The sequence below is a fragment of the Drosophila subpulchrella genome, chromosome X (genome assembly GCF_014743375.2).
Source record: "Drosophila subpulchrella strain 33 F10 #4 breed RU33 chromosome X, RU_Dsub_v1.1 Primary Assembly, whole genome shotgun sequence".
Lineage (NCBI taxonomy): Eukaryota > Metazoa > Arthropoda > Insecta > Diptera > Drosophilidae > Drosophila > Drosophila subpulchrella.
The window spans coordinates 12799615-12810604 of NC_050613.1; the positions used below are offsets into that span (position 1 = coordinate 12799615).

The 10990-nt window shown below is 51.7% G+C and overlaps 4 protein-coding genes across 4 annotated transcripts; 2 read left to right on the forward strand and 2 right to left on the reverse strand.

Annotated features, from left to right (window-relative positions):
- The first annotated feature begins 68 nt into the window (after nt 1-68).
- Nucleotides 69-2563, forward strand: LOC119555878 (protein regulator of cytokinesis 1). Its single transcript, XM_037867533.1, has one exon. The coding sequence runs from the start codon at nt 191-193 to the stop codon at nt 2195-2197; it is 2007 nt and encodes a 668-aa protein (XP_037723461.1). The 5' UTR covers nt 69-190; the 3' UTR covers nt 2198-2563.
- A 528-nt stretch (nt 2564-3091) lies between these two features.
- LOC119557710 (protein regulator of cytokinesis 1) lies at nt 3092-5515 on the forward strand. Its single transcript, XM_037870591.1, has one exon. It carries the CDS (start codon nt 3355-3357, stop codon nt 5371-5373), a length of 2019 nt encoding a protein of 672 aa, XP_037726519.1. The 5' UTR covers nt 3092-3354; the 3' UTR covers nt 5374-5515.
- A 422-nt stretch (nt 5516-5937) lies between these two features.
- LOC119557406 (zinc finger and BTB domain-containing protein 17) lies at nt 5938-9462 on the reverse strand. The gene is made up of 5 exons (XM_037870153.1): nt 9378-9462; nt 8191-9312; nt 7174-8122; nt 6456-7060; nt 5938-6391 (listed from the first exon to the last, which is right to left on the reverse strand). Exons 2-5 carry the CDS (start codon nt 9284-9286, stop codon nt 6324-6326), a joined length of 2718 nt encoding a protein of 905 aa, XP_037726081.1. The 5' UTR covers nt 9287-9312; nt 9378-9462; the 3' UTR covers nt 5938-6323.
- A 207-nt stretch (nt 9463-9669) lies between these two features.
- On the reverse strand, nt 9670-10869 carry LOC119558245 (probable 6-phosphogluconolactonase). Its single transcript, XM_037871569.1, has 3 exons — nt 10700-10869; nt 10084-10559; nt 9670-9836 (listed from the first exon to the last, which is right to left on the reverse strand). Exons 1-3 carry the CDS (start codon nt 10836-10838, stop codon nt 9732-9734), a joined length of 720 nt encoding a protein of 239 aa, XP_037727497.1. The 5' UTR covers nt 10839-10869; the 3' UTR covers nt 9670-9731.
- Between the last annotated feature and the right edge of the window lie 121 nt (nt 10870-10990).

Consider the following 10990-nt stretch of genomic DNA (forward strand, 5'->3'; position numbering starts at 1 on the left):
AGATATGGCAGCACCGTCTGTCGTTTCACAACACTCAACTGTCAGTGTGCGAAATGACAGGACTTATGTACAGTTTGAAGTTTACCGGTTTAGCAGCAAGTCACTTGGCGTCCATTTTTCTAATTCGAATTATTTAAACAATTCTACTTATTTGAACTCGCCCTTTATGAAAGCCGTACAACCATAGACAATGATTTTCACCGAGCACAAGGCGAAGATCCTGGCGATGACGGTCGAGCATGTGGACGATCTGCACCAGCTGTGGTCGCGCATGTTCGAGCCGCAAACCTGCGAGGATTGCCTCATCCGTCTGATGGATCACGCGAACAGCTTTTACATGGATCTCCTCAAGGAGTCGCGCGAGAAGGAGCAGGGTATCAATAGCGAGATAGCAGGACTGCACGAGGAGGCCGCCAATATGATGCGGCTGCTCCACAAGTCGGTGGACATGGGCGAGCGTCCGGACGACATGCCGCTGGTCATCTGGCAACTGCAGCTGGACAAGAGAATTGAGGATCTGCGCGAGGAGCTGGCCGGGCGAAGGGCAGAGATTGGGGAGCTGCTCCATCAGCAGGAGCAGCTCTGCGAGGAGCTGGGCGAACAGCCACAGCCGCTACCAACCGATTCCCTGCCCTTGCCCGACGAGCTGGACGCCTTTCGGTGTCACCTGCAGCAGCTGCGTGATCTGAAAGAGCTGCGCCTCAAGCAAATGGAGCAGATGCGCGAGAGCATCAGGCACAATATGAAAACACTCGAAATCTATGCCCGTACGGACATCGAAAAGCGACTTCTTAACCCGGAGAGTCATGATATCAGACCACAATCCTACGAACTGCTGCAAGCCATGCAAATAGAGTACGCCGAGCAGGTAAAGGAGCTGCGCGAGCGCATCGACGAGATGCGCGCAAAGATCGATATCCTCTGGCAGCGCCTCAAGCTGACGGACGAATATGCCATGAGTCGCGTGCGCAAATCCACATCCTACGACCAGCGCACCTTCGATATACTGCGAGAGGAGCTGGAACGCTGCCAGGCACTGCGGCGCCAGAACCTCAAAACCTTCATCGAGCAGCTACGCGTCGAGATCCATGAGTGGTGGAATTACACGCTCAAGAGCCCACAGGAGCGCAGGCGCTTCACCGGCTACTACTGTGATAACCAGAGCGAAGAAGTTCTAGAGCTGCACGAAATGGAGTTGGATCACCTTAAGGAGTTCTACAACAGCAATAGGAAAATCTTCGAACTGTATGCCAGTCGTGCGCTGCTTTGGTCACGCCTGGAGGCACTGGAGGCCAAGGCCAACGATCCGAATCGCTTTAACAATCGTGGCGGACAGCTGCTCAAGGAGGAGAAGGAGCGCAAGGCCTTGGCGTCCCGGCTGCCCAAAATCGATCAGCAAATCACAGAGCTAGTGACGGCCTACATGAGCCACAACAACACGCCGTTCCTGGTGAACGGTGTGGATATACTGGAGAGCATGTCGGCGGACTGGGAGCAGCACCGTCTGTCGAAGAAGCAGCCGTCTGCCCAAAAAAAGGACGTGGTGCTTAACACGACCAGTAAAATGAAGCCGCCGGTAGTGCCTCTTACACCAAATACACTGAAAGGCAACCGGGGCAAACATGGATCCTCATCATCGTTGAAAAAGACCCCGTCCAAGGTAAACGCCAGCACTGCCGCCAAGAGCACGGGGAATCTGCAAAAGAGGCGCCATCCCAATGAAGGTAGGAACAATCCTCCGCCGGCGGCAGCGGCCAAGCGAAATCTAATAATCTCGCTGGAGTGCATCAATTCGGAGCCAGTGCTGGGAATGAATGGCCAGAAGCTGCTGGAGACAAGCAATGCCGCCAAGGGCACAGAGAATCTGCAGAAGAGGCGCCATCCCAACGACGGCAAGAATATGGCTCAGGCGGCGGCAGTGGCCAATCGAAATCTAATAACCTCGGTGGAGTGCATCAATTCGGAGCCAGGACTAGGAGTGAATGGCCAGAAGCTGATGAAGTCGCCACTGAAGAAGGTGCGAGTGCTGGAGTATTCGGTGCGCCGTGGAAAGGCTGCGGGCAGGCCCAGCATTGGAAGCAAGAATCACCCGAGGAATCGTCCGATCCCCCAGCTTCATGTGCAACCTCCGTCCGGCGAAGAGAATGAGGATGACGACGATTACGCGGACGAGAACGAGGGCAGCGGAGAGATCTAGGCTTACTCGGCCTATTTACTGAGGGTCCTACCTTAATCACATCTAATTGCAATCAAAGCGGCAACTAATCTGTGTTCCATCTCTACCTGTATTGAAGTATTTCGCTCAATTACTCAAGACTCAAAAAGCAAAGCAATCGGCAATGCCCAGTTTTGCTTTTTGTTTTACATTTTTAGTAAATAGTTTAGGCCTTTTGTGAGCAGACCATTTCATATTCATATTTGATACACAAAGACCATCTAAATTTAAAACTTGATGTGTTTCCCACATGATAACTCTGTTTCGGCTATAACTGTGTCTGATTGAATGAGCAAATGGTCGACTTTTAAATTTTAGTAAAATAAATATGTATGTATTTTTACATTACCTCGTCTTGGTTATTTATTTTAAATTGTACAATGTACATACAAAAAAGGGGGCTTATCTTGAGAAAATAACACGAAGGCTGCTTTTATTTGTTTGATAACATCTCTATTTTAACACGCGCATAGTAAACAAATAAAATGAAGAAATTAAAGAATATCTAACATTGTTACTATATATTTTGTGCAAATGCAAGGTCTGAAAGCAGTTAAAAAATAACAGATTCTGGAATATTCCTGGAAGGATTATGCTTCGTTAATTTAATTAAGCTATCAAAAATGTTGTTTGAAATTTTTTTTGTAAAATTGGAATTTGCTTTATATATAAATAAATTTATACAATTTGAAATGGAACAGTTTCGGGAGTACCAAATTAAATATTATTGTTTAAATATCAAATGTACCTAGGTACCGTTTTAATAGGGTATTTCCATACCTGCAGCCCTGGTCTATGTCGCCTTGCGAACTCTGGCAACGCTGCCCACAAACAGGGTGGCAATACTTTTTGGCCGCCATTTCAGTTTGAATTTACCGAAATTTCGTCTGGCGTCATCGTTTCATTCAGTACTTAATTTCGTGCAGCGATGCACTCTAAATAAACCCTAAACCCACATTGCATTCCCAATCCAATTCAATTCAATCCTCGATACAAAATCCAAGCAACGATCGCACACATTCGGCAATTCGCCAGACAGACATGCCGAACAAATAGTGATCCCAATCCCAAGTGAAACCTTCAATCCCAAAAAAACAAACAAAAAGATAGAAACAAGCATTTTCGCAGAAATCGAGATCATGAACACGCCGAGTGCCACCGCGGTGAAGGCCCAGATCCTGGAGATGACGGGCGAGCACGTGGACCAGCTGCATGCGATGTGGTCGCACTTGTTCGAGCCGAAGACCTGCGGCGAGTTCCTCCATCGGCTGAAAGACCATGCCCACAGCTTTTTCACGGATCTGCTGAACGAGTCGCGCGAGAAGCAGCAGGCCATCCTCGGCGACATAGCCGCTCTGCGGGCGGAGGCCACCGATCTGACCAGGTTGCTCCACGAGTCGGTGGACATTGGCGAGCGTCCGGACGACATGCCGCTGGTCATCTGGCAACTGAAGCTGGACAAGAGCATCGAGCATTTGCGCGATGAGTTGGGCCGCCGGCGGGCAGAGATCTGTGAGCTCCTCCTGCAGCAGGAGCAGCTGTGCGAGGAGCTGGGCGAACTGCCGCAGCCGTTGCTGGCCGATCCATTGCCCCTGCCCGAGGAGATGGACGCCTTCCGGGATCGCCTGGAGCAGCTGCGTGACCAGCGAGTGCTGCGCCTCAAGGAGATGGACCAGCTGCGCCAGAGCATCAAGCAAGACATGAAGGTGCTCGAGTGTCTGCCCCAGACGGACGCCGAGGAGCGTTTGCTCAACCAGGTGGATCACTGTCTCACGCCGGAGACCTTCGAGCGGCTGCGTCACATGCAAAAGTCCTTTGCCGATCAGGTGAAGGAGCTGCGCGAGCGCATCGACGATATGCGCGACAAGATTCGCGTTCTCTGGGACCGGCTGCAGGAGACGGACGAGTATGCCATGCGTCGCGTGCGCGAGTCCACCTCGTACACCCAACGCACCTACGATGTCCTGCGCGAGGAGCTGCAGCGCTGCCAGGCCCTGCGACGACAGAACCTTAAGACCTTCATCGAGCAGCTGCGCATCGAGATCAAGGAGTGGTGGGATCTCACGCTGAAGAGCCCACAGGAGCGCAAGCGTTTCTCCAACTACTACAACGACTGGTACAATGAGGATCTGTTGGAGCTGCACGAACTGGAGCTGGACGACCTGAAGACCTTCTACAACAAGAACAAGGACATATTTGATTTGTACGAAAGTCGGGCCGAGCTGTGGGCTCGCATGGAGGCACTGGAGGCCAAGGCCAGTGAGCCGAATCGCTTCAACAACCGCGGCGGTCAGTTGCTCAAGGAGGAGAAGGAGCGCAAGGCCATCACGTCCAAGTTGCCAAAGATTGAGCAGCAGATCACCGAACTGGTGCAGGCCTACGAGGCCCAGGAGAACACGGCCTTCCTGGTACACGGCGAGAACATACTCGAGCGCATGGCCGCCGACTGGGAGCGCCATCGCCAGACCAAGCAGCAGAACTCGGCCCGCAAGAAGGCCCCGGCATCGGCCAGCAAGAATATGCCGCCGCCTGCTCCAGGATCGACAGCTCCGCGCACGCCACGCACTCTGCGCAACATGTCGACCTTCTCCAGCTCCACCATGTCGCTGCGCAAGACGCCCTCGCAACAGCACCTACGACCGCTAAACGTGACCAAGAGCACTGGCAATCTGCACAAGCGGCTGAATCCAAATCCATCCGGCATGCAGACGGGCCCCAGGACGCCGAACGCCAAGCGCAGTCTGATGAACACGCTGAACTCGATGAAGGCGTCGCCGGCCCAGCGCCTGCTCGCCGCTAGTCAGCCGCATGGCCACCTGAAGGCCACCAAGTCGCCGCTGAAGCGCGTGCGCGTTTTGGACAACACACTGCGCCGCAGCGGCGGCATGGGCAGACGGAGCATTGGAACGCGCTCCAGCAAGAAGCCGCGCACCAAGTCCACGGACCAGGACGCACCCAACGACACGGACTACACAACGGACGAGAATGCCGAGCATGGTGTGAGCTATGACGAATTCCAGCCCACCAGTCGCTCCTCAATGCTGCCGCGGCAGCGACACCAATTGGCCGTGCCCAGAAAGCGCCACCCGGAGGTGAATCCCAATTTGCCCGTGCCACGGGAAAGCCTGATGGTGGTGCAGCCACGAAGGCAGTTCTAGTTTAAGTTCCACTGCGGATCATCTGAAATTAACACGTACCTACTATTCTTAACAGTTGGCGTTTCTTTATGTATTTCATTTTATTTTCTGTTTTACGTTTTCATAATAAAAAAAAATGATGTCAGTTTTTTCTTGACCACAACAGTGTGTTTTATTGTTACCGTGGTAACGGGAAGAATTCATTGTATCCTGTAATATTTTTTTTGTAAGCTGAAATTGTTGAAGTATTCAGAAATAGTAAAAATCCCATTGGAAATTTATTCGAGTATTATGTCCACTAAGAATCATTGGAATTCTTGTTTATTTTATTCCATTTTTTAATCGATCGATTTTTAGCGAATTAGAATAAAACACTTGAAGATAAGACTTCTTTACTATATGTACATGTATCATTATTAAAAAACTTATAAGAGTTAATCACTCACACAGAACTTTAAAATTGTATCCAAAATGGACGTGCTGTAGAGTTCAAGAGAATCCGATTGTTACATTTTAAAATCTCTATAAACTGAATCTAAAGTTACTATATCCTCAACTATGAACACTAATAGATGTAATTATAGATTGTTTTACTATGTTTTCACGTTTATTAGCTCATCAATTTAAATTATTAGGGGGATGGGAGCGAGTTTTAGTTTAATATACATACGCACTTATGTAAGCTATATAAAAATGTTACAACCGCCTACATTGCGCACTAAGATGTAAGCAGTTCTTATTCGACTATTAAATACATATTAACACATTAAAATGGCCGGCATGGGTGATGCCAGCGCTTGTGATGAACCCTTCAACCCTTCTCCTCTCCATTCCATTCCATTCCGCCGGCTATGTACAGAGGGAAGCTTAAGTCTATACTGGAATAGTTGTTTTGTGTTCGGGTTGAGGTGGAGCAGAGTCCTCTGGAGAAGGAGCACGCAGTACAGCATCGATATGGGCCAAGACGATGGCTATTTGCCCGTGTCACTTCCACTCTGGCTGTGCTGGCTGCTTCCTCCGTGGTTGTACATGAGATGCGCTGAAATCATAAGGGATATTCATAGTTTAGACAAGGAGGGAGATATTATTCTGGCAGTGCTTACCCATAACGACAGGCGGAAAGTTGAAGGCGCCAAACGGAGCAGCCGTCGCATTCACCGTCGTGGGCACAAAGCTGGCTCCATCGAGGGTGCTGGTTGGAGCAGCGGCCGCTGATCCCGGCGCCAGTCCAGAGGATTGCGTGGCATTGTACGTTCCCGGTGAGTGGATGACGGTAGTCGCGGATGAGCTCTCAGTGCCAGCAGCTGCGGCCACCACGGCCAGCTGGGGATCCAAATCATGTGGATACCGTGCCGGCGGCATGACCACGGTGGTCAAATGCGACTGCCCGCCATCGTCCAGCAGGCCCGTCCGCTGCAGACGGCCAGTCTTCGTCTCGATGTGCTTGTTGTGGGCGCTCAAACAGTGATTGCGCATATTGTACAGCTGCAGGAAGTAGGCGTCGCAGTGCGGACACTTGTACCGCTCGCCCGTATGCCTCCGGATGTGCGCCTTGAGGTCGTTGCTCTGCGTGAAGCTCTTGGGACACTGGTCGCATTTATAGGGCCGCTCACCGGTGTGCGTGCGCATGTGGATGGTCAGGTTGTAGGCACGGTGGAAGCTTTTGCCGCATGTATTGCACAGATTCGGCTTGGTGCCCGTATGGTAACTGTGGGATTAAGGGACAGCGATTAGAAATTATAGGGTTAAAATTGCTTTTGTATAGCAACTGACTAACAACTTTAAAGCTCCATTTATAACTTAGTTTGGAGCACCACTTACCGTTCATGGACCTTGAGATCGGTGGCGCGGGGAAAGGCCTTGACACAGTAGCGGCACTTGTAGGGCTTCTCGCCGTTGTGGCGACGCATGTGCACTCGGAGGTAGTCGTTGCGAGCGAAACTGTCGCCGCAGATGCAGCACAGGAAGTTGCGCTGCCCGGTGTGGGTCTTTTCGTGCTCCCTGAGCTGCGCTCGCTCGCGGAATGTCTCGTCGCAGGTCTTGCAGGCGTAGAGGAAGTCGGTGTGCAGCAGCGTGTGCTTGCGCAGGTAGGTCTTGCTGGAGAAACGCTTGGAGCAGTATTCGCATGTGTGCTCCGCCAGCTGGAGCTTCAGTTCGCTGCCCGGCTCAAGACCCTCGCCATTGTGCTTGCTGACCTTGTGACGCTCCAGGGCGTCCAGTCGCGAAAAGGCAGCCTCGCAGAGCGAACACTTGTGCTCCTTGTTGCTGTGCAGGCTCTGCACATGCGCCTTGAGGTGGTCACTGCGCGCGAACGCCTTGGGGCAGTGTGGGCAGTTGTGCGGCTTCTTCTCCAAATGCGACAGCTTGTGACGCAGCAGGTGGCAGTGGCGTGAGAAGGTGCGCTGGCACACTTCGCAGCGGTTCTCGGGATTGGGTTCGCCCTTATTGCGGCGCCGTCGCCTTCCGGACTTGGACTTCTTCGGCGGCTTCTCGCCGTCTAGCGGCTCCTGCTTGAGCCGGTATTCCCCATCCTCGTCTTCACCACCATCTTCACCACCGTCGTCGTCGTCGTCGTCGTCCTCATCCTCATCCAGGTCGCTATCATCGTCCACGAACTCGCCGAACCGGTCCTCGTCACTAAGCGTCAGTTCGCCACTGACATGCAGCTTCATGAAATCTTCCACTCCCATTGGTGCCTCGTCCTCGCTGCCCACAGGGTGGCTCTCCTCCTTAATGCTAAACGGCGAGTCGCCGATGGCAATGGGCTCATCTGGAAAATGCGCAAGGGATTTGTGTTAGTTCTTACATCCTTGTGACCACAACGCATTGGACACCCACCCTTTACAGGCCGATTCATGGAGCCCTCGGCTTGGGCCTCCGCCTTCTCCCGTCGTCGACGCTTCTTCTCGAGCTTCAGCTGCATGGCCAGGTCGACTTCCTCCGCCTCCAGGCAGGGCTCCGGCTTAATGTGCAGCCACAGAGTTTGATTGGTCACATTGGGCTCTTCGTCATCCTCATCGTCCTCCTCGTTGCTGGAAATGGGATTCGTATTGCACTGGAAAGCTTCACCGACCCCATCATGGTCGTCGTCCTCCTCGTTCAGCAGCACCTCAGCGGAGACCAGCTCGTCCCCGCCGTCGCTGTTCATGGTATTTTCATCCGCCGGCGGCCAGGTGCGCAGAAGGTCGTCGTCCAGGTCGCGATGCTTGTTGCGCATGTGGCGCAGCAAATGATCACGACGGCTAAAGGTGCGATGGCATTGGCCGCACTGGAGTCGCGTTACCTGCTCGTGGCTGCGCGCCAAATGGCTGCGTAGCTGTCGGAGATGCGGGAAATGCTGCGGGCAAAATTTGCACTTGAATTCCTCTGCCTGCTGCTGGCCATCCGTCCCCGTAGCGACGCTGCCATCCTTGTTCGTCCTGTGCACCTGATTGCGATGCAGGCGGAGCTCCAGGCTGTTAAGGAACTGGTCGTGGCACATCTCGCAGGGCAGCAGGGCCACCTGGTCCGTCTGGCTGGACGCCTCGGCGCCGCGAGCCTTCAGCTGGGGCGAGCGGCCCAGCAGTGCCACTAGCGAGCAGTAGGAGCGCTCCGCGTGCCGCTTGAAGCGATAGGCATGGCGGGCCGCGTCCACGCAAGGGCCGCACATATGCGGGGGCATCCCGTCGTGCCGATGACACTGGTGCAGGGTGCACTCGTCAAGGATGCGGGCCAGATTGGCATCCTCCTCGACGGGCGTATCGTTGAAGATGAAGTGCAACTCCCCGTCCAGCGAGGCGTCCTTCAGGCAAACGCGACAGACGCGCTCCGTGTCCATGGTGGTGTCCACTGCGTTGAGGAGAATCATCTTGCTGCCCGCCGGCTGGCCAGCCGACTGCTCCTGCTCCTGACCCGAACCCGGCTCCAGCTGCGCGTGCGGCTGGTGCGTTGCCATGGCTGTATCGCGTCCTTAGGTCCTTGCTATTGCATGTGGGCATCAAAAATTAGAGCAACTGCTGCTGCATTTCCTTAATTTTTTTTTTTACCAATACAAGGCGTTTGTTGGGACCTTAAGTGCGGTCATACTGGGTGCGCCGTTCGCTGACTTACCCAGTACGGGCACACGAATCATCGATAAATAGTGTGCTGCCGATAGTACCGGTGCTAGTTCGATTAACATTTTCAAGCCAAATCTGAATATATTTTTATCCACAGAAAATTTAAGGTTTTACTTAATTATAAACAAAAAATCATTTAACCAATTATTTTGTTCTTATTACTTATTAATATTATTTTACCAACAACAGCTTTCACCTATGCCCAATAAACAAAACTCCGTACATTTGTATCAAAAAATATAATTATTTTACAAGATCTAAGAACAAATGTCATTATAGGATTCAAATTTCTTTTCCAGCACCCGCGTCTACAATTAGCGTCAACTGTCCTTGTGTCGGATTCACCCAGGCAGCGGGAAACTTCTTGTCCTGATCGACAAATACACTCTGAAATTAAAAAAAAATGTTGATAATTTTAAAATAGATAACAATTTAAATTTATTTAAAAAAAAAAATCAATCAATATTATAATATATATAATAATATAATATATAAAATAATCAATATTATTTTGATATTTTTATTAAGTACCTGAGGTTGCTAACAAGTACTATACATATGTGAGATTATATTTATTAAGATAGGATATCTTCTAGTCAAAACCTAACTCTACCTTTCTAGTATTTGAACTCACCTTGACGACACTGGCTTTGCCGGCACCCGTGACCACGAAGGCCACCTCCCGGGCGCCATTGATCAGCGGCAGGGTGAAGGTGATCCGCTCGGGTGGCGGCTTGGGCGAGTTCCTGATGGGGATGACCAGGCGCTGGGACTCCTGGAGCGTGGCCGGCTGCTCGGGGAAGAGGGAGCAGGTGTGGCCATCGGGTCCCATGCCCAGCAGCAGGAGGTCGAACCGATCCACTTGATCCCTGACCTTTGCCTCATAGTCCAACGCACAATCGTCCAGCGGCTTGGTAGTATCGGCCCGAACGAACTGGGAGTCTTTAATGCTCGGCAAATGGGTCAGCCAGTCGGCCTTGTAGGCACCATAGGTAGAATCGCTATCATCCAGCGGTACATATCGCTCGTCGCAGAAGTAGAACACCCACTTCTCGGTTTTCAAGGCGCCGGATTTCAGGGCTTTCGTCAGCAGCTGGATAAGTGAACCACCTGTGAACGCAGTGAGACACATGACTTTGGGAGTGGAATTTCACAGATCGCACCTGGGGCAAGGTCACCTCAAGTTGGGCTTATCAGCCCACCGCCAGCCACTTGACACGTCTGACCCCGATCCCGATCCCGATCCTTACCCGAAAGTCCCACGCTGAACTTATCCTGTCTGGACAACGCCTCCTGGGAGCAACGCTTCAGGAGATCGGCCAGCACCTGGACCAGTTGTTCCTCCGAGTTGGAGCGGTTTATCTTCAGCGGACTCTTTCGCTCCGACATATTTCTGATCTGATAATGAAACCCGGACTTCGACTGGCCGATTTCAATAAATCACACCAACTATCGATTACTAAATTGGTAAGTGGTAAGAAAATACACTGCAACATTTGCGAAGAATTAAACTGAATGTGAACTGAACTTTTAAAAATAGA

Bases quoted from the DNA above. Each gene is read 5' to 3' on its own strand.
- LOC119555878 (XM_037867533.1), top strand. From the start codon at position 191: ATGATTTTCACCGAGCACAAGGCGAAGATCCTGGCGATGACGGTCGAG.
- LOC119557710 (XM_037870591.1), top strand. From the start codon at position 3,355: ATGAACACGCCGAGTGCCACCGCGGTGAAGGCCCAGATCCTGGAGATG.
- LOC119557406 (XM_037870153.1), bottom strand. From the start codon at position 9,286: ATGGCAACGCACCAGCCGCACGCGCAGCTGGAGCCGGGTTCGGGTCAG. The intron at 8,123-8,190 runs GTGGGTGTCCAA...CGCATTTTCCAG, and splicing joins CATGAATCGGCCTGTAAAGG to ATGAGCCCATTGCCATCGGC. The intron at 6,392-6,455 runs GTAAGCACTGCC...TTATGATTTCAG, and splicing joins CTTTCCGCCTGTCGTTATGG to CGCATCTCATGTACAACCAC.
- LOC119558245 (XM_037871569.1), bottom strand. From the start codon at position 10,838: ATGTCGGAGCGAAAGAGTCCGCTGAAGATAAACCGCTCCAACTCGGAG. The intron at 10,560-10,699 runs GTAAGGATCGGG...CTGCGTTCACAG, and splicing joins GTTCAGCGTGGGACTTTCGG to GTGGTTCACTTATCCAGCTG. The intron at 9,837-10,083 runs GTGAGTTCAAAT...TTTTAATTTCAG, and splicing joins GCAAAGCCAGTGTCGTCAAG to AGTGTATTTGTCGATCAGGA.